This window comes from Felis catus, chromosome B3, assembly GCF_018350175.1.
Source record: "Felis catus isolate Fca126 chromosome B3, F.catus_Fca126_mat1.0, whole genome shotgun sequence".
Lineage (NCBI taxonomy): Eukaryota > Metazoa > Chordata > Mammalia > Carnivora > Felidae > Felis > Felis catus.
The window spans coordinates 53,671,346-53,694,354 of record NC_058373.1 but is presented as its reverse complement, the minus strand read 5'-3'; the positions used below and the strand labels follow the sequence as shown (position 1 = coordinate 53,694,354).

Here is a 23,009-nt window from a genome sequence, read left to right as displayed (position 1 = left end):
TTCCATTTGTTCATGGGATGAGATTAGTCTCTATAATGTCAGGTTTTAGAAACATTATATCTGCTCGATACAAGCAAATACTGTGAAAGTTTTCTTATTTCTATATAACTAGAATTAGTTCTGTGAAGCTTTGTGAAAGTATCTTGGATGAGCCATCAGCAGATTTCTGCAGAATTGGAAAGATCTCTGCAGGCTTCACAAGTCAATGGTTTCCTCTTCTTCTGCTACAGTGACAAACTTTTTTCCTGAGACGTGGTGGCTCTACAGTGCTATACCTCCTCTGTCACTCTAAACCAAAGCTGGTTTAGGAGAACTTCTAGCTCCAGCCTTTCCCTTCCCTAATTCCTTCACTGACCATGAATGAGCACAGTCTGTGCAATCCTAATCATTGTCTAAAAGGTTATGCGTGTGCACACATGTTTTTGTATGTATTGGGGAGGGGATGCTGGGTACATGGCAATGCTTGCTCAGATAGGAATTTTCTGAACCTTCTCTTTCTGCTTCCTTCAGCATTCATGCACTCCTCTGCCTCAGCCCTGCTTATGGCACCTCCTACACAGACTGAGCCCTGTCTTGCTGGGAGTGTATATTTATGCTAATGCCTGAGCTCAATCCCTTTTCTTTTCTTGATGCACCTCTGTGAGTTTCCATGGCTCTAATGGTCTTAGATGTTTTTGGCAGCATTTAAAATATGGAATTTTGTGGTTTTCTCAGCCTTTCAGCGTCCCTGAAAATGTAGTCGGGGCTTTTGTTGAATCTTACTACTCTCAGAGGTTTCCAAGGGGAAAAAAATGGGAAATTACAAACAGAGATGCTAAAAGTGGCCACCACATTCCTACTACAAGTCCTAAGTCCAACTTCTTTGTAAGGAGCCTTTTCTTACATGGTATGATATGTGAATTGCAATAAATGGCATAAGAAATTATTGTCCAAAGCATATTCTGAACTATTTATTTAAGCTCTTTTTCCAACGGGAATACTTTGGAGCCAGTTCCTCTTTCCACCTCGTATACTCAGAGAAAGCAAGCTAATTTAAATAGTAGCCTAAAAAGCAGATAAAATTAGCCAATCAAGCCTACTGCAAAAGGTTGCAAAAATATATTTTAAGGCAAAAATAAATGCTTTGAAAAACATATCACAATTTCCCGAGCCTTGAGTATAAACTCAAACTTTAGGCAAATGCCTACTACCAACCTTGCTGTCCATCTGGCATGGTCACAATGATGGGCTGACCTATCCCACTGGTCGGGATGGAGTGCAAGTTTCCAAGCTGGATGCCATCGGTAACTATTGTGATGACTTGCTGGCCCCCCGAGCTAACTACTTGCTGAATTGCACCATCCACAGATTCTGCGGTAACTACCTCCTCCGTAGCCACTACTGGAACAAAATATATATGTAAAGATCAGTGAGCATATACAAAAGTACAGATAGAAGTTTATTTTTCTTTGCTACTTGGCTTTCCCTGTTCTCTTACACAGAAACACTGTTACATGGTTTTTCTTAAAGGCAGTCTCCAGTGGTGCTGTGCATACCTATATTAACAACAGACTACAAGCCCCACAATTTATAACTAAATGAGTTCTGACTATGCATACGTATATTTAAATAAGTAATATCTCTTCATTTAGTTATATGAGGCACAAAATTTATAAAACCCTCTGAGGTCACAGATATAATAAAGGTTACGCTTGCTTAATAAAATTCTACAATCCAAAAGAGAATTTTGTATGTGGTTGTATTCTATTTACGTTTACGTATGAGATGATATGCATTTCCATATTCAAAGAAACATGGAAATTTGTATTTTTCAAGTAAACAGAATAAGCATTATTCCCTTTCTGGATTGTGTGAGCAAGGGTTGCCTTGGTAGCAATGGCCTACAGATCTAGTACTGCATGACAGTAAATAATACAATATGTTAACATTTATATAAATAAAATCCAACACAATGTTCTTATTAGAGGCTCAGAGAGGATTCTGACATCTGAAAGCAGCACCCCTGGCCTTGCTTGGGTAAAGAAATCACAAATTAATGCTGTCCAAATCCTTTCCCACAAGTAATCCTATGCCCAACTACTGATCCCAAACAACATACACAGGAACATTCATAGCAACTTTACTCACAACAGTCAAAAACTTGAAACCAACCAGATATCCATCAAAAGCAGAATGGATAAAAAGACTGTGGTAGATTCATGCACTGGAATACTACACAGCAATTAAAATGACTAAGTGCAAAACATGGATAAATGTGACAAAAACCATGCTCAGTGATATAAATCAGATACAAAATATATACTGTGGAATTTAAGAAACAACAAATGAACATAGGGGAAGGAAAAAACAAAAAAAAAGAGAGGGAGGCAAACCATAAGAGACTCCTAACATGAGGGATCAAACTGAGGGTTGCCGGAGAGAGGTGGGTGGGGGATGGGCTAGCTGGGGGGATGGGTAATAAGAAGGGCACTTATGATGAGCATTGGGTGTTGTATGTAAGTGATGAATCACTAAATTCCACTCCTGAAACCAGCATTACACTATCTGGTAACTAGAATTTAAATTAAAACTTGAAACATGAAAAAAATAAAAATTAAAGTTAAATGAGAAAAGAGCAGAGCCCAAATTAGGACAACTGCCTGGTACACAATGTTAAGAAGAGAATTTTCCAGGAAAGGAATATTTGATGAAGGGTTATATATATTTATCATAAGGAAGGATACTCCATAAAGCTACAGACTTTATCTTATGTTTTTCATACATGCAAGGCTCTGTGACTTTAATCTTATGGGATCCAAGGGGATTGTGTTTTTTTCCTTTATGCTTGGAATGCTCCTTTTTGGTTATTGTTTTTTAATGAAGCAGATGTACAATGTGTGATTGAGGCAGAAATAGAGCCCATGATTTGAGATTTTTCTCAGTCATTTTGACATCAGCAAATGTTAAAGTATAGCTTCCTTGACAGTCTAGGAAGAGGCACTACATACATTAAAAGTTGAAAATTTCCTTTACCACTGGAGCATGTTAGACATGTTGAGTCCCACACTGACCTTACAAGTCCCTACCTGTGGCCACAATAATTGGTACAATCCACCATGAACCTGGAGTAGAACCCAGGGTTCTGGCTTTGAAGTCTGAGCGGCCAAGCCCACACTCCTCCCCTGCTTTGGATCTTGTGCTGTGTGGTCTTCCGGATTACTGCACTGGACCGGTGTGTAGGGTGCACCAGCCAGGCCAGCAGGCCACATCCCCAGGTCTGTGGGGTGTGCAGCACCATCCTACTGCCACAACGAGGGAAAGGTGGTGTGAGAGAGGGAAAACTGCCTGCCGTGCTCACTCTTTTAGGTCTCGATTTCCTTACGGAGCCACTGTGGGCATGTAATAAAACTTTGGGTTTTTTTCTCCTTTTAATCGTGCTCATATAAATTTAATTCTTACTACACCAGCTGGAAGACCCTAAGGGGTAGAAAGAATTTTCCCCTCCCTTCTCCTACATGGTATTTTAAGTTCATCAAAATATACAATACTACTTTAAGACTGATGATCCCCAGAGGGGAAATAGATTGGGGCACAGCAAAATGTTAGGTAAAGGGGGTCAGTTTTATAGTGATGGGTGGTAACTAGCCTTTTGGCAGTGATCACTCTGTGGTGTTTACAGATGTTGAACTATAATGTTGTACACTTGCAACATTTATAAAGTTATATCCCAGTATTACCTCAATAATAAAAAAAATAGGTAATACTGTTTTAAAACTCAATAACACAGTTTGGATCAGTCTTTTTTTTTTACTTTTTTTTTTAAATGTGATTTATTTTTGAGAGAGAGAGAGAAACAGGAGCACAAGTGGGGGAGGGGCAGAGAGAGGGAGACACAGAATCAGAAGCAGGCTCCAGGCTCTGACCTGTCAGCACAGCACCTGACACGGGGCTCGAACCCACAAACTGTGAGATCATGACCTGAGCTGAAGTCAGACGCTTAACTGACTGAGCCACCCAGGCGCCCCTGGATCAGTCTTTATAGATTCTAAGAGTTGCTCAAAAAGCTCTGACAAACCTAAGGCTAAGGCTATACTATGCAAAAAGAGTAATGATTCACATTATGTGGCTATCAAGCAACTGAAATGTGGCGGTCTGAAGTGAGACGCTACTGTTAGTACGAAATTCACACTGAATCTCAAAGACAGTATGAAAAAAAGAAAGTAATATATCTTACTAATAATTTTTATTGATTTCTTATAGAAATATTTTGGATATTTTGGGTTAAATAAAATATATTATTTAAAAAACAAAAAATATATACTGTGTACTTCCCATTTTTGAACTAAACAGTGATTACACAGGAGTAATCACTTTGAGATAATTCAATAAACTGTAAACTTATGATATATGCACTTTTCTGTATGCATATTACATTTCAATAAAGAAGCATCAAAAGGAAAAATGACACTAATGGATTACAACACAATGAATCTTTAAAAATCCATTTCTCCTTCATGAAAAAGGAGGAAAGGGAGAAAGAAGAAATATCTTGATAGAAGAATGACATCTAATTAACAAAATAAGAAAAATTATCATTGTAACCTCCAATGTAATAATTGACTCAAGCAAGGATCACTAACGGATGTTAAAACCACTGAAATGTTCTGAGAAACAAGATATTCATATGTTCTCAAAGTATCACACCGAAGATTAGTAAGAGGAAAATGTGCCTATAAGGACCTGGCAGTAACCACTCTCACCAAGTGGTCATTATCAGGATGGCCTGACATGTACCTCCTGACATGATGCAATGGGAGATTACAAAATATCACTTGTGTTCTTCCTGGAAATGTCTGACCTGCATCTACTTATTAAGAAACAAATGAATCCGGAATGTGAATGATCTTCCAGACAATGGGCATAGACTCTACAAGGATTTCAATGTCAAAAAGAAAATGGAGGGGCACCTGGCTGGCTCACGTGGTTGTTCAGGTCATGAACTTGTGGTTAATAATTTCGAGCCCCAAATCGAGCTCTGTGCTGACAGCTCAAAGCCTGGAACCTACTTCACATTCTGTGTCTCCTTATCTCTCTGCCCCTCTCCCACTAGCGTTCTGTCTCTGTCTCTCTCTCTCAAAAATAAACATTAAAAAAAAAAAAAAAAAAGACAGAAAAGGGAGGCAGCAGGACTGTCCTAGGTTTGGGGAGACTAAAGAGACACAACAACCAAATACAATATGTGAACTTTGGATCCTGAAGGAAAATAAACAAACACTTACAAAGGACATTTTGGCAACAATTGAGAAAACTTGAATGTGGACCACATGTCAGATAATGTTACTAAATTAATGTTGATGTTTTTAGGAAATATAATGGAGCTATGAATATGTAGCAGGCTATCCTTGTTCTTGGGAGATATATGATGAAGTATTTAAAGGTGAAGTGTCATGGTATCTGCAGCCTACTTTCAGATAATGTGGTAAAATAAAAGTGTGTATGTGTGTGTGTGTGTGTACACATGCAGGTGTGGCAAGATTTTAACAGTTGGTGAGTACAGGTGAAAGATACAAAGTTTATCCGCCAATTTTTCTATGGGTTTGAAAACTGTCAACCTAAAAACTGTTCTAACATAACTAATTCTGAAAAGAGAAATCACATAAAAACTATTCCTTAACGATACAGGGTTTTTTCATATATTATTTGAGGCAACACTTTATAAAAAGAGTAATTAAATAAAACCATTCTCTCCTGAAGTCGTGTTACCTACCATTCAGATGCAGAGTTGCTCTAAAACATGCTAAGTTGCTACCAACTCCCAGTAGAACATCATGGGTTATCAATGAGCTCCTTTTTTAGAAAAGGCAAGGTAAGTTATTGAGACCCCAGTTTTCAAAGATGTACTCATGGCAGGGTGACAGACTTGGCTGCCACCCTGTTACTCTGTTACTTGGTAATCAAGGGTCACGATACAAACTGCAGAAGATAATACTGAAAACACAAAAAACCTTTATGTTTTGAGTTCTCTCATTTTTGTTTCTCTTAAACTATAATTAGGCTTTATCACCAAGCACTTAAGAAAATTTCAGGAAGAGAATTATAAAATGAAATGTAGGCCATAGTAATATATTCAAAAGAACAACTACTAAGGTTTTCAAACACATTAACTATTGCTTTGATTTTTAAAAAAAATATATATCCATATGAAAAAGAAATGTTCACTCTGGTTGAATGCTAACTACAAGTAGTAAATGCTTTAAAGCATAATCATCTCTAAGAAATTTCTGAGATCACACACAATCAAGGCACAATTCAAGAACTTTCATCTTTGCACTATTCGCAATGACTGTCATTAAAATAATAGAGTTCCTCCCTTTCATCTGAAAAGTTTTCTTTTTTAAGTTGTACTATAGTAAGGAATTTAAGAAAAAATTATAAGAAAACCAATTACGTAAGAAGACAAAGTGTCCCTCAGAAACCCTATGAACAACACAATAGTGAAATGTTGAAACATGTAAGAATAAAAGAGAAACCCTAAAACTTTAAGACTGTTAATTAAAATACATACAGGGGCACCTGGGTGGCTCAGTTGGTTGAGCATCTGACCTTGGCTCAAGTCATGATCTCACGGTTTGTGACTTTAAGCCCCACATCCGGCTCTCTGCTGTCAGTGCAGAACCCACTTCAGATCCTCTGTCTCCCCACCCCCCACCTCTGCCCCTCCTCCACTTACACTCTCCCAAAAACAAATAAATCTAAAAAAAATAAATACATACATACACACACCTCTAAATGTCAAAACACCTCTAAAGGATAAAAAAAATTAGTGTAATATTTACTGGTCTAAATCAAAAGTCAGATTGTTATATACAAAGAGAGCCTAGATAACCTGCAGCATCTTTGAAAATATCTGAGATCTCTTGTTCAACAAAACTTCTTAATTATAACACCATAAAAGCCTAATAAGACAGAGAAAAACCCATTTGTAAGATGTTCTAGGGATTGAAAATTCTACATATAAATATTTCAACACTAGAAACTATGCTCACTAAAAACATTTCAAAGGTATTGTGCTTACAACTGAACCTGAAATTAAAAACAAAAAAGCAAAACCAAAACAATCTTATAAAGTCCAGTAACTTATCCCTTAAAGCCAATTAATTCACTTTTACAGATCTAGTGTAGGAACAGCAAAAAAACAATGTGCAAAGGGGACCTGATTCAAATTTCACTCTTAGGAGAAAGGAAGAAAAGAGCCACCAGGTGCATTATACCTCTAGAAAAACATCTTAATAGAAATGAACAGAAGTTGCTCTAAAGAAAAAAAGAAGGGTGGTCATAGATGTCTATTTAATCAAGAGATTATGTAGTTGGGCTGCAAAAAAGAATAAGACTAAGCAAAGCAAAATCAATATAGGACCTCAGGCTACAGCCAGAAATTAGTGTTTCATGAAAGAGTTTATTTTAAAAGGACCAGACAAACTACACTACAGCTGTAAGGCCTACATCCAACCAATCAAAACTTCCAATTCTACATCCCAAATAATTCTCAAATCTATTTGCTTCTTATCTCTTTGCCAAATCCTAACCCATGCTACCATTATCTCTTCCCCAGCTGACTGCATTAGACTCCTAACTGAACTTCCTTTCAGAGTCTGCCAAAGTAATAATCACTTTAAAGGTCCTTTATTTATTTTTTTTAAGTTTATTGATCCATTCTTAGAGAAAAAGAGAGAAAGAGAGCATGCAGCATGGAGAGGGGGAAGGGGCAGAGAGAGAAGGAGAAAAAGAATCCCAAGCAGGCTCCATGTTGTCACCACAGAGCCTGACGCAGGGCTCGAACCCACAAACAGTGAGACCATGACCTAGGCCGAAATCAAGAGTCAGATGCTTAACCAATTGAGCCATCTATGCGTCCCAAAAGTCCTTTACAATCTTACTTTCAACCACCAGGAGTTACTCTCCCATTTGCAGGGCTTAGCCACACTGGCCTCTGAAGTCCCCTTTCAAGCTCTTTCCTGCCTCAAAAGCTTTACATGTGTCCTTTTCCTCAAATACTCTTCCCCCAATGTTTGCTTACTAATTCCTACTTAATCTTTAGTTTAAATATCTCCTTCTAGGAAGATTCTCTGACCCACCAGACTAGGTTAAAATCCTGCATTCTTTGTATGTACCACTAATGACAGTTATTTTATCTGTTTAATATCTTGTTCTACCAAAAGACTACATGTTCCATAAGGGTTGGGATTGTATCTGATCATTTACCATTTTCTCTCTAGCACCAAGCAGAGTAATGCGGTCAAAAGAGATGTTCAACAAAAACCTGTTCAATGCATGAATAAATATTTTCTCATTAAAAATGAATGGCTGTTTATAAACAACAAGTGGAAATTTAAGCACAAGAACAGTTTTCAGTGTCCATCACAAAACATGATCTATCCCTCCATGAATTTTTATTGTTTGTACATTTTTGTTTTGTTTTAAAGCAGAGAGAAAGAGGGAGTGAGGATGTGAGTTGCCTGAAGTTTTGATTTTTTTTAATAGAAAATACCTATAAGAGTGGCCTGTAAGCTTTGGTAGAAAGACAGGATAATATAGCTGCCTCTGCTTATTAATAAATACAGCATACTACATGGCGGTGGTTTTCTTCATGGGGCAAAAGGCAGCTGCAACCTCCAAAAGAAAACCTTTTCACTTTTTTGTATCTTCATTTTGGAATAATTTCCAAAATGGAATGAACTGGAATGGAGTTCTTATCTACATAAATCCCTAAATCTCCATCCATTAAAGAAGGACAGAGGAGCAAAACACTCCTCTGCTTCAACAGACACACCTCAGGAGTAAAAGCAAGAATGGTGATGCTTTTGTTTGATATAAGAGAAAATGATAATCACAGAAATAGTTATTCCTATCACAAGCCAAATTATAAACATTCTAGAAGAGACAAGTCCACTGATCACCAAAAAAATGCAGTATATTATAGTTGTCACAGACATACATACAACTTGGGAATCAATCAGACCCTGAGCACAGAACTTTTTTACCACTTAATGACCATGCTATTTAGGGCAAAATTATTTAATCTCATGAATCTCAGTTTCATCATATATAAAATGCAAGCACTACTTTATTTCCCAGATCCTAACTAGGATGTCCTTGAAAAAAAGTACACATAAACATTTCCTAAAATCGAGATGAGTCTGACAATTGATGTTAAAAGAAATTGAACAGTCAAGAAATAATAAGCCTGAGCATGTAGAAATTAAGTGGTGAGAAGATATTTCTTTATCTGATTTCACACCTCGGCTGAGTTATTTACACTGGTGGCAATGTACTCACCTGAACTTTAACTTAATTCAAGCTCTTAAAATATCTTCAGAAAGATTCCACTATGATGTAGCATTAAAATGAAAAACTACTGCGCTCAGAAGATTGTATGCCACATGCAATAAAAGTCAACTGAAATTCCTAATCTCTCAGACTAGACCATATATAACATTTTCAAAAGTAGAAGTTAGAGAAGTTGGTATGACTAATTCATGGAGCCAAATATCTAAGTGTCGAAATTTCAGATGACCTTCAAGAATACCTGCTTAATTTTCAGAGATACATACTTTCAGACAAAAAATTTAAAGTTTAACCAAATAGAAACCACCGATGAAATTAATCTTCTTTGCTATGCTTATGCAATGACAAAGATGCTAAGGAGATCTAGGTATAGGCTATAAAAGCAGCATATCAACAGGGATTCTGAAAAATCTTAAGACTCCCAAATAAAAAGGTGTAGATTCAAACATTGATTATGAAGCTGAAACTGGAGAATAGATAAATGTTTATAAGCACTAGTTAGTAAAAAAAGAGAGAGAGAGAAGAGAGAGGTAGGTACATTTTTCCCCCTGAAAAAAATACACCTTTCAATCAGAACACCATAATGAGTCAAATCCAGTAATGAAGACCTTCAAGCTTTTGGGTGAGGATTCAATGAGATCATAAGTAAAACATTTACCATGGTGCACAGCATACACAGTAAGCATTCAATGACCTGTTGTTGTTATTTTTATTATTGATCACAATTTGAAAACACACTAATTTAAATAATGAATAACAACAAATTATACCCCCCTACCCTGGCCCCCTGCCTTCACATGGCCATAATCTGAAATCTGCTCACTTTAGCCCTTTATATTATCTTCCTAGCCTTGTAAATATTTGAGTCTCCAACCTTTTAATGTACGCATTTGACTTGTTTTTCTAACCTGGAGTTTCTGAAGAATTGGACAATGGAGCAGATGCTTCAGCTAAGGCAGCTAACGTAGCTAATACTGATGTGGAGGAGTTTCCAAACTGAACAGCTGATACACCTGTTTCATCTAGGAGAAAAGAGAAAATAGATTTAAAATTTTTTTAATTTTAAAGGAGCTTAATTCTACTGCATTTTTCTGATATTCTATTTTGCTTTATTCAATTCTTAAAAGAAGCTTGGATAATAGTTTTGTGAAAAACAAGCTTTGATAGCATTAGTTTTTGAAAGATAATATTGTAGCTCATTTTGCAATATCATCTTTCTTGATATTGTCTCATAAAAATCTTTTTTTGCCAATACGAAAGAAAACCAAGTGACTGATATAATCTTACCCTCATTCTCCAACAGTCCTTTCATAAAAGGAGGAACACCTACTAAAGCATAAAATCCCAACAGCTATCCTATATGCATCTCAATACCTGTTGCCTTGGATGAATTTTCTGAAGATACCAGACCTGTTAGGTTCACCACCCCTCCAGGTCCGATGATAAACTGTGGTGTGGCAGCATGTATCGTCACAGTGTCAGGACTCTCAGGGTTTGTGTTGATTTGGTTCTGCATAGCAATCTAGGGGCCAAATCAACACAGTGTTTTCAGAATTACAACCAGAACATAGGGCACAGATTCTCAATTCAGTACAAACACAAAGGAAATTCTAAAATTTAAGAAGAATCCTATAATACAAATGAAAATCTTTGTATACAGTCTACTGAGAGCATAGTGGTAAATCAGAGACAGGAATTTACATCCTAATTCCCTATTAGGTAAAGCAGTAAAATCCCATGAGAAAAGAATATCTGAAAGGCTTTTATAGAACACAGTTGGATATTTTGCTGCCCTGTGGCTATAGAAATTATATTACTTAAATTATTTCCTCTACTATATTCAGCAATATATAACACTATACATATAAAGCATGTCCTTCACAGGGCACTTGTTATGATGAGCACCTGGGTGTTTTACGTAATTGAATGAATCATTGAATTCTACTCCTGAAACCAATATTGCACTGGATGTTAACTAAATATAATTTAAATAAAAATTTGAAGGGAAAAAATAAATAAATAAAGCATGTCCTCCCCAATTAATTCTTTTCTATCTTCAACCCTGGCCCCCAAATTGCACTCCTAGGAGTAAAAGAATTCCAAGAGGCACCACAAAATTCATCTTCCTGAACATATAACATCTTTTCAGTAGAGTCAGAAGTGTCTTAAAGAAAAGTTCTACTGGGAAGGAGAACAAGAAGATAAGCAAGAGGTTCTGAGTAAAGATAATTTACATCAATGTTGTGTAGCTAAAGAAAAGAGAGGCAATACTGGTTATTTAAAAAACCTGTCTCAGGGCGCCTGGGTGGCTCAGTCGGGTAAGCACCCAACTTTAGCTCTGGTTGTGCTCTCAAAAGTTCATGAGTTCGAGCCACATGTCGGGTTCTGTGCTGACAGCTCAGAGCCTGGAGCCTGCTTCAGATTCTGTGTCTCCTTCTCTCTGCTCCTCCCCCATTTGTGCTTGGTCTCTCTCTCTCTCTCTCTCTCTCTCTCTCTCTCTCTCTCTTAATCTCTCTCTCAAAAATAAACATGAAAAAAAAAAAGAAAAAACCTTGCCCAAAAGCCATAAGTAACTAGGCTCATAAACAGATTTTTTTTTGAGGATGATGAAAAATAAAAGAAACCAATCAAAATTATAAAGACTGCATCAATTACTCAGAGGGCAATGTTATAGTTGCTAAAGAAAATTTTTAGTGGAAGTTTAACACATTTTGAAAAACCACACTGTATCCAAATATGCAACAAAAATAATTAATAGAATAAAATGTCTAGAAGGGGAATTCAGGAACTTAAAAACACAGAAACACCTTATTTAATCTTCTAATGTTACATGTAAAGACTATGGTCTCAGAAAAATGAATAGCAATGAACAAAGAGTAAGTGAAAGGACTGTCCAAAATAACGAAATCCAAAATGAAAAGCTAGAAGCTAAATAGCTCAAATCACCCCAAGACAGAGATCCTTTTATTTTCTCAAATTAAAGCCAAAGGTTACCTGTAATATCTCTGCCAAATCTTCATTCCCGTTGTCTATTGAGATATCAAATGCAGTTTTACAAAATTTACTTTGCGTGTGTACATCAGCACCATATTTGATTAAAAGTTCCACCACCTCTTGATGATTGTGTTCTGTGGCCCAGTGCAGAGCTGTCATCTTCAACATGTCCTTTGCATTAACATCAGCACCATGCTATAAATATATTGCAAAATAAGTTATTTCTACAATATGAAATATAAAGAATTCCAAATAGGAAAATACTAGCCACTATGCTTTAAAGCAATAATGTGCTACTAACATGATCGGCTATTTTTTGTGTTGAATAATCTGTATGTTCCACAGATCTCCACACATCTGTCACTTAATCAGTTTTCTATCATGCTAACTTTGCCAACTGTTTTCCTTCTAATTTCTTAAGAGTGCAGCAATGATTTTTTCACTCACCCAGAGGTGAACATCATGACATAAAATGGCATAAGAAGTGAAGGACTGCTATGAGCACTCCTCCAAAACCCTCTTTAATTCTACTCCCTTATTTATACAGAGATAGCCTCTGCTTTCAAAACCAGTATAATATAAATAATAAAAGGAGCTATCCTTTTATATAAATAAAATATATATATTATATATATAATATATAAATATAAAATATATATATTTATATATAAATAAAATAAAATATATCCTTTATATAAATAAAAAAGGAGCTATCAGGGATGTACTGTCCAATGTGGCAGCCACTACACACATGTGGTTAAGCACATGAAATATGGCTAGTCCCAATCGAAATGTACTAAGTATGTAAACACACACTGGAATTCAAAGACTTAACACCAAAAAAAAGGATGTAAAATATCTCCTTAACAATTTTTACATTGACTTCATTTTGAAATGACAGTATTTATATATATGAGGTTGAATAAAATATAATATTAAAGTTAGTTTTTACTTTTTTAATGTAGGTAATAGAAAATCTAGAATTACATGTGTTCACATTTGTGGCTTACATATTGTATGTCTTTTGGGTAAGTTGATCTAAAGGCTATAATAAAAATCCTTATTTGTATTATTTATTTATCAAGCCTTATGTTTCCTTCCATATTTTAACTGTGTCAAGTCAGACAAAGCCATAGTCCCTCATCATAATGGAAACCAAGGTCTCAGAAATCAACTGTCTGACTTAACTAAGAACATACCTAGAGGAAGTTCTTCTTCTCCCACAAAGAAAGCTTTAAGATAATTTTCATTTGATGGAATTACATACAAAAAAAATGAGGTAACATAGAAAAAAAAAGTAGATATTTAATAAAACTAGTTCCCTTCTCCCTCTTACAAAACCATAAATCCTTTGAAGGCTTACTTCAAAAGCAAAGTGCAAAAAGAGAACACATACCTTAAGCAAAACCTCTACTATGCTGGCATGGCCCTCAGAAGCTGCCATATGTAATGGCGTTCGGTCCACTTTGGTTCTCGCATCCCTACTTACACCAGCTCGGAGTAGTACTTCTGTGGTGGAGTAATGCCCATACTGTGCTGCCAGATGAAGTGGAGAGGTTCCCAGCTATACCGCAAGAAAAAAAATCCACATTTATAATTGTGGTTTGTTTGTTTTTTTTACATTTATTTTTGAGAGAGAGCAAGTGAGACAGAGAGAGAGAGAGAGTGAGCAGGGGAGGGGCAAAGAGAGAGGGAAACACAGAATCCGAAGCAGGCTCCAGGCTCTGAGCTGCCAGCACAGAACCCAACACAGGGCTCGAACTCACGGACCACGAGATCATGACCTGAGCCAAAGTCAGGCACTTAACTGACCGAGCCACCCAGGCTCCCCTATAACCATTTTTTAACACACTTCTATTACTACCTTCTAGTTTATATTTTCTGTTTACATAGCAAACAGATTATATTATCTGTTTACAGAGTAACTCAAAACTCAAGAAAATAATTTATGCTTACCACATATTCGTCTTAGAGGAATTCCCACACATTTTTCAATGAGGAAGAAAAGTCAGTATTTTATTTAATTCAAACTTGCTTTTTTATTTTTTAACAGATAAATAGCATGAACAAAATTAATTTCATCATAAATTAGAGATAATTAGGGTTTGAGAAATTTTTCTAAGTACTGGAATGTTTTCCCCATATCAGTCACACAAAACTAATTTTCATCTATGAAATTCATATCAAATAAATATAATAGTGTAGATTTTGCATTAAATTGTTTTTGAAGGACTTAAAAAAATAAATTTATTAAAGCAACTCAGTGATCTTTTTAAAGAAGTTCATATAATCATTTTTCAAGGGAAAAACCTGCTGAGGTATACTTGCCAAAGGTGAGTCAGGACAGACCCAAAACAGAGCCCAGTTCTCCTGAAACTCTTGCATGTGGTATAGCCACTATAATAACATTAAATTCACAGTATGCAGGGGAAGTAGTAAAATGTAAGTTAGGAAGAACCTTATCAGAGGCATATACTTTAATAGGTGAAAGCCAGAATTAAGTTACACACATTTAGAGGCATAGAAAGTCCCTATTAACTCTGATTACCAAAGTTACTGATGTTCCAAAGAACCAAGATAGTTCACTAGAACATGAAATTTGTTAAGATCACTACTATAATAATAGCAAGTAAGATTTCTGTTAAAGCACTTTCCATGGCAAGCACTATTCAAGAGTTTCTTTGGGGAACATTCTTTTTTTATTTTTATTTTTATTTTTAGAAAGAGAGAGAGAGAATGCACACGAGTGGGTATAGGAGCAGAGAGGGAAAGAGAATCCCAAGCAGGATTCAGTGTGAAGCCAGACGTGGGGCTCAATCCCTCAATCCTGGGATCATGACTTGAGCTGAAATCAAGAGTCAGGCGTTCAACTGACTGAGCCACCCGGGTACCCCAATTTGGGAAGTATTCTTGTAAGTTCAATTGCTGCATCATAGATCATGTACATGTTCAAATTTACTAGGAACTGCCAAACTGTCCTCCACAATGTTTATAGCAATTTACACATATCCTCACCAATGTCTGAGACTGCTAAGCTTTTTTTGGCAAATCTGGTAGATATGCAATAGCATTTCATGATTTTTCTTTGCATTTGCCCAATTATTAATGTAGTTGAGCATCTTTTCACATTTATTGGTCATTTGAACTTTCTCTTTCATTTGCCCGTTAACAAGTCATTTGCCCAGTCTTCTTTGCCTTGTCTGTCTTTTTTATTGCTGTCATGGGAATTCATTATGTGTTATTGATACTAACCCTTGTTAAGATCCTTTTGTCTGGGGGTGCCTGGGTGCCTCAGTTAGTTGAATCTGACTCTTGATTTCAGCTCAGGTCATGATCTGACAGTTCGTGGGTTCGAGTCCCACATCAGGCTCCACACTGACAGTGTGGAGCTTGCTTGGTATTCTCTCTCCCTTTCTCTCTGCTCCTCCCCTACTCCCATGCATGCACCCACTCTATCTCCCTCAAAAATAAACATTAAAAAATTTTTTTTCTAAGATCCTTTTGTCTTGATACACTATAGTATCACTATGATATGTTTAGATATAGATTTTTTTTTAATTGTTCCTCCTACAGATTAGCTGGGCTACTTGAATCTGAGCTGCTCTCTTTCACCAGTTCTGGAAAAAATCCCACCCATTATCTCTTAAAATTATTTCATCCCTCTTCTCACTATCCTTGTGGATTTTTTATTAGATACATTAGACTTTCGCATACCAGCCTTCATGACTTCTGAGATCTTAAATTTTCTATTTTTCTGTATTCTGGATTTTTTTTTCATACCTTTCAGTTTATTAACTTTTTCTTTAGCTGTTCCTAATCTACTAAAATCTTATCTAGAGGGGCACCTGGGTGGCTCAGTTGGTTAACTACCCGACTTCAACTCAGATCATGATCTCATGGTTTGTCGGTTCAAGCCCCACGTCAGGCTCTGTGCTGACAGCTTGGAGCTTGAAGCCTGTTTCAGATTCTGTGTCTTCCTCTCTCTCTTCCTCTCCTTCACTCCTACTCTGTCTCTCTCTCTCTCTCTCTCTCTCTCTCTCTCTCTCTCAAAATAAACACTAAAAAATTATTTTAAATAAAAATAAAGAAAATAAATAAAGCTCAGGTCATGATCTCACAGTTCGTGAGATAGAGCCCTGTGTCATGCTCTGCATCAGGCTCCGAGCTAACAGCACAGAGCCTGCTTGGGATTCTCTCTCTTCCTCTCTCTCTCTGCCCCCCTCCTGCTCACATGGGTGCATGCTCGCTCGCTCGCTCTCTCTCTCTCTCTCTCTCTCTCTCAAAAAATAAATAAATAAATAAACTTAAAATCCTTGTTAATCTGCTCTGGTGCTAGTTGTTCCAGTGAGTTATTTTCCAAGTTGGTTTGTGTCCTTGTGCATTTAGTCATTTTTGACTGTTCATTTTCCTTGAAATTTCATTTGTGGATACTGTGATGAAGGTAGGTTCCCCGGGAAGAATATTAATTTGCTTCTTCCAGGAACCTGGGGTAACCTCAGTCCAAAGATTATTTTAAATTCATTTTTCAGTGTACAGTTTTTCAGAATGCACAAGAATTTATGAGTTCAGGTGACAAATGTGTCCAGGGATGGCTTGTGACTCCAAATCCTCATCAATAATTTTTTTTCTTTCCATTTGGTGACTTGTTTCAAGTCAGTTCATTTTCCTTGCAGTGCCCTAACAACAGGGCAAGGGCAGGGACAGAAGTAGGTAGGAAGAGGGAAAGGGCATTTCTGGTTTACGCTTACACAGAAGGTGCATCTCTTTGGGATTCCAGAATTATGAGGAGAGGATTTCTTAGGAGGCTTCTATGAGCAGTCTCAGGTCTCTGTCTCCAGTAACCCATGCCAGTGAGGTGGGCAAACAACAGGCAAATTCACTGAGTTCAGCAAATATTCTTAGGGTCAAAATTCTCTGGATTCTGGTTGTTTGCTTAGTTTTGCAAGTTAATAATTCCTTATTTTCTTTCTAACTCATTAGTGCAGTAAAGATTTTTTTTAAACAGTTAATCAAAAAATGCTTTATCTTTTAGAAAGACAAATGCTGAAATATTTATGGATGAAATAAAATATTTCATAGAATTTGCTTTAAAATAATACAGAACAAAAAGTGGATGAAGTTATAGAGGAAACAAGATTCATCATTTTTTGGTATATTTGGTAATTTTTGAAGCTGGCTGAAGGGTATGCAGGGGTTGATAGATACTTGAAATATCCATAATAAAAATTTTTTTGTTTTTAATGAAAAACAAAAAAGAGCATAGGACAAGTATACCAGAAACAACAAAATCAAAAATCTGGAATTTTTAGTTGTTCCCAGTTAGGTAGGTTAATCCAGATTCCTAACCCTTCACACTCCCAAGACCATCTCTTTCGACTTAACCCAGGAATTAAGTACAGTTATGGTTTTTATCTTCCTCACAATTGCCTTCTGTAGTTACTAGGAACATGTTCCCATTCCTTTCTTCCTCGTTGATCATGTTTGCAATAGTGTTACAAGTATCAATTGAAATATGAATATATTTCCTTTTTAGGAGCAATTATCACCTTAACCTCAATCTTTATCTGTTATTTTCTGAATTATAAATTCTAGCTGTGCCATTTATCAGCTTTAAATTAAATTCCAAGCAGCTACATTTTATATTCACCCTACAATATTGAACTCCATAGTTTAAAAGAAAAACCCTTTTGTAGACAGAATATCTAGATAAGGTTGTCATATATACATGACATAAAGATACAAATCATTTCCTTTAAAAGACAGCTATAATTCTAAAACTACAAATTTGCAAAAAAAAATTTTTGTTACATATAAATACAATACTGACTTTATCTGAAAAAACTAAACAGAAGAAGAAAGAAAAAAAAAAGAGTACAACATTAAAATCATTCTTTACCCAGTCTGTAGTAAAAGGAGCTCCATTTGCCATCAAAATACGAACTTCATCATCTTGACCTGCTCGTGCCGCTTCTAAAAGCTTCTTCCCCAAATCTACCAGGGACATCTAAACAAAGCAAAGATGAATTTAACATCTCTCTTCATACATTATGACATGATTATTTTTCTTGTATCTTTATTAATACCAATTCTCAAATATCCCTCTAAAAGTTTGTGAAATGGTTAATCTGCAACTACAGATCACACAAAAGCAATTTATATTTGAATTTTTGGAACAGATATTCCCTTTTTCATTAGGTTTTTACCTAGCATAATAAAATTAGTTTGAATTCTCCAACTATAACTAGTAAACACAGATGAGGTAAGCAGCAGAGAAGGCTTGTCTAATATTTAGGAGTGATAAGAAACTGTTTTCACTGGAGTAGTTGCAGCAATAGTTTTTCATAAAAGTAAACAGAAATAAGGTACAAGATACTGTCCTCTGTAGTTGATGAAAATTAAAATAAATATATCATAACAGCTTTTTGCAATGGTAAATCAGTAGATGTACTCAGAACGTAAAAATAATACTTTGAATGATTGCACAGTCAATATACATTCAAGTTCTTCCAGAAAAGGACACAATTCACATTCAAAGAAAATGCTAAAAAGAAAGTTGAACAGTATTATCAAAAGACTACATGTCTCACTAAGAACCTAGGAAGTTAAGTATACTTCATTATCTTGTATTCAAGATACCTGAAAACACTAATGTCACAGGCCAGAGTTGTAAAAGTGTGTGGGAGTGAGGGTGTGGAGGTAAGTGGGGAGTGTATCTTCTTGAATAAGAAATACTGAAATATATGTTAGGGAACGATCATGAAAGGGTACACAAGTGAAGAAAGATTTGAATGTATCAGAGATGCTCAAATTCAAGAGATGATAGTTCTGAGGAGAAAAAAGGTCCCAAATTCAGAAAGACTATTCAACTGGAAAGCTATTCAATGATATTATATAGTATCCTTGAGGAAAGGCAAACAGGTAGGGTTTGAGGCCTGGGAGGAAGGGAAGATACTGAATCCCTGAGATTTCCACAGGGAAAAATGTGCCCGTGTTATGAATTTGCCTCAATAAGTGAATACCCTTTGAGAATTCAGTAGTCAAGGGGAAAGAAGTTCTAAGAAGGGGATGTCAGGTTGATTAGTGTATTCTAATCTTGTATGAAGAGGTATTATTCAAGAAGGAGGGGAGAGGACTATGTATGCATGTATGTATATATGTATGTACATACATATGTACATACTTACGCGAGAAGGGAGCTGACAGAGCTTAGAGAGGTTATTTATACCAGGAAGGACAGACTTCATTACATAATTAGAAGAGATGTTAGGAAATGTAAAAAGATTGATTAAAAGACGCCCCTTGAAAGAACAGATTTATGCTTACATTACTGTATTTTTTAGTAGATTCTACAACATGAGAATAGTTGTAAGGAAGGAGTAAGCAGAAACAGGTACTAATGCTGGGAGGCTGATTAAGTGAGATGAACATGTCCAAAACAGGTATTTGTCACAAGGCAGGAAAGAACTTCTTATAATTATTCAATTTATAAGGATAAAAATAATTTAGAATATATTCCATGGTGAAGAAGAAAAACAATCACGTGAATTTATGTGTTTGATGTGGGGGTTTTTGCATGCTTTTTTGTGTGTTACATTTTCACCCCTGAATTTCTCATTTCCTTTCTGTTTTCTTCCCATTCTCTCATACCTCGATGGAGCCACTGGAACCCAAGATACAAATTCATCCTGTTAAAGACACTATGAGCTAAAGAGATTACTGATCTCTGATGAAGGATTCTTCCCAGGAAATATGTAGCAGGTGGATAGTAAAAATTTACATTACACTCAATAAGCAAAGAACCTGCAATCATTTCCTACAAAAGGAAGGGTAAGGCAAAAAGAAACTGACCTCTCTTCCAAAAAAAAACCACAGTAAAATCTAAACTGGCCACACTAACACAGTGACTCCACTTGTATCACCAAAACTTAATATAAATGTGGTTTTATAATGAAATAAATCTTCACCCAAAGTATACCCTTTTGAGTATGTCTACACAGGTTATATAAAATCAGTTTGAATTCATTCAGCATGCACACTTCCAGATGACTGAGACATCTGGGTATAGGGCTTTTTCTCATTTTTGGAAGCTGGGTTGTCTGCCTTTTTCTTAATGTTTGTAAGCATTCATAACATACACTCTGAATATGAGTTCTTTGTCAGATACAATATTATAAATATCTCCCTCCAGAACCTGAATTCTTCATTCTCCACCCCTTTCTTTGATATCACATATTATCTTCTATGGGTAGATAATGAAACCTCAATGTATTAAAAAATAAAATAAAATAAAATAAAATAAAGTAAAGTAAAATAAAGTAAAATAAAGTAAAATAAAATAAAATAAAATAAAATAAAATAAAATAAAATAAAATAAAATAAAATAAAATAAAATAAAATACAGCAAAGGAAAGTTTGCCATAAAAATGAATGTAAGAAACATCAATGTTTTAATTACGCAAAATTTTGGTCTGATTCAAAATGAAAAGGGGAAAAAAAAAAACACCATGAACCCAACATAACAACAATCAAAGGACATGACCATATATTTTCCAAAAGTGAAAACAAATAATTCATAAGCATAAAAAATGTTCAGTGTCATAAGTCAAATAAATGTAAATAAAAGTAATTTCTGATGCAGTCAAGAATGAGTTGAGACTCACACTTCCATATATAGTGACATACATGTTGATAGCAGTATAAAGGGATCAGATTTAAAATTTTTTTAATGTCTATCTATTTTTGAGAGACAGAGACAGAGCGCAAGAGGGGGAGGGGCAAAGAGAGAGGGAGACACACAATCCCAAGCAGGCTCCAGGCTCTGAGCTGTCAGCACAGAGCCCAATGTGGGGCTTGAACTCTTGAACTGCGAGATCATGACCTGAGCCAAAGTCAGACATTTAATTGACCAAGCCACCCAGGTGCTCCTGGATCAGCTTTTTTAGAATGTCAATTTGGCAATACATAAAAGTTACCAAAATGTTCAAGTTTAATGACTTAATAAATGATCCTACTTCTGAGAAAAAACAATATACTGAAACAGATCTATCAATACACATATATACAAATAGATCTACATACATATTATTACATTTTTATCATGTGAACAAAGTAGGAAAATTGTGGAATCTGAGAATATGCAGTAGCTTAAAATATAGTTGGAAGTTACATAATAACATTAAAAACTTATGCCACATTAAGTTAAAAGATACAAAACTAATTTTTGAATGTCAAAATATACACACAGAGAACAAAACACGGGAAAATATGTCAGTGATAAGCTTACGGGAAATTTTGCTTTCATTTTACAAAGTTTCTATAATGTTACTATATTATCTTCCTAAATCAAAAGTGGGTTTTTTTGTGGTGCCTCAGTGACTCAGTCAGTTGAGCATCAGACTCTTGATTTTGGCTCAGGTCATGATCTCATGGGTTCATGAGATCCAGCCCAGCATCAGGCTCTGCACTGACAGCACAGAACCTGCCTTGGATTCTCTCTCTCTCTTTCTTTCTCTCTCTCTCTCCCTCCCTCCCTCTTTCCTCCTCCTCCTCTACTCACACATGCATGGTGTTCTCTCTCTCAAAATAAATAAACATTAAAAAAAATAAAAAGATTTCTTTAAGGGACAAATTACATTGTATGACTATCAACTAACTAAATGCTGACATTAAAGAAAGTTATATACTACTGACTTACTAAACAGGAAAAGTGGAAAAAATAAAAATGCTGGTATTGGGTACTTAAAGTAGTAAACTTACTGATCTGCTTACAAGAATTACAATGAAACAGTGATGCGTTTGAATGAATCAACTTCTCCCATAATTAACAATTCTGTAGTTGTCTTAGTTATTCAAAACATGACATATTTAAGGACTCAGGATACTTAAGTTATTGTAGTTTTAAGATCCCACGACTGGGGCACCTGGGTGGCTCAATTGGTTAAACCCCCGACTTCGGTTCAGGTCATGATCTCACAGTTTGTAAGTTCAAGCCTCACATCTGGCTCTGTGCTAACATGTCGATGCCTGGAGCCTGCTTCAGATTCTGTGTCTCCCCTGCTCTGCTGCTCTCCCCCACTCGCATTCTCTCTCTCTTTCTCTCTCTCTTTCAGAAATAAAGAAACGTTAAAAATTTTTTAATAAAATAAAATAAAATTCCATGAGCAACATAGCCATATAGTAGATATATGTAGCTGGATACTCTAAAACTATTAGGTCTCAAAATGGTAGCAGCACTGCCACCTAGAGGGCCCTTTGGATATATGCGAAGGCATTTTGGGGACTGATGCAGGGCACAGTAAGGTGAAAGCTCTACTACCATTTAATGGGCAAGTGTCAGGGATATTAGAAGTCTAGCAATGCAGGAAACAATTCAGTATGGCAAAGAACATGTCACATGTTCTGGGTGGCTTCCAAAGGCTCCAATGAATACATCTAAGACTAGAACTTAATATGTAAACAAAATGTATTTTTCCATAGTTGTTAATGTATCCCAAATTTCTCAGAAGGCAACCATACAATAAATCTGTTTTGTTCAGAACCTTACTAAGAATTGTTCACTATTTTGGAAAATCACATCACCCATGTCAATGCCACTTGGTTATCTGGAATCACCAATATAAAACACTATCAATCAGCTTTCACAGCTATCATTCATAGTGACTCTACAAATGACTCTATGGGGCAAGCATTTG

General features: G+C 35.9%; 1 protein-coding gene across 7 annotated transcripts in view; it reads right to left on the bottom strand.

Annotated features, from left to right (window-relative positions):
- GABPB1 (GA binding protein transcription factor subunit beta 1) overlaps nucleotides 1–23,009 on the bottom strand; it is a 70,258-nt gene that overhangs the window by 11,154 nt on the left and 36,095 nt on the right. For 4 of the 7 annotated variants that reach the window (XM_003987146.6, XM_045059330.1, XM_006932529.5 and 1 more), the window contains 6 exons: nucleotides 18,215–18,322; nucleotides 13,715–13,882; nucleotides 12,319–12,513; nucleotides 10,699–10,846; nucleotides 10,233–10,346; nucleotides 1,195–1,380 (listed from right to left, as the gene is read on the bottom strand). In XM_003987146.6, coding sequence (XP_003987195.1) covers nucleotides 1,195–1,380; nucleotides 10,233–10,346; nucleotides 10,699–10,846; nucleotides 12,319–12,513; nucleotides 13,715–13,882; nucleotides 18,215–18,322 — 919 coding nt within the window. Of the gene's footprint in view, nucleotides 1–1,194; nucleotides 1,381–10,232; nucleotides 10,347–10,698; nucleotides 10,847–12,318; nucleotides 12,514–13,714; nucleotides 13,883–18,214; nucleotides 18,323–23,009 lie in introns of those variants that run through there. The other 3 variants (XM_023255372.1, XM_023255373.1, XM_023255374.1) reach the window with 3 other exon arrangements.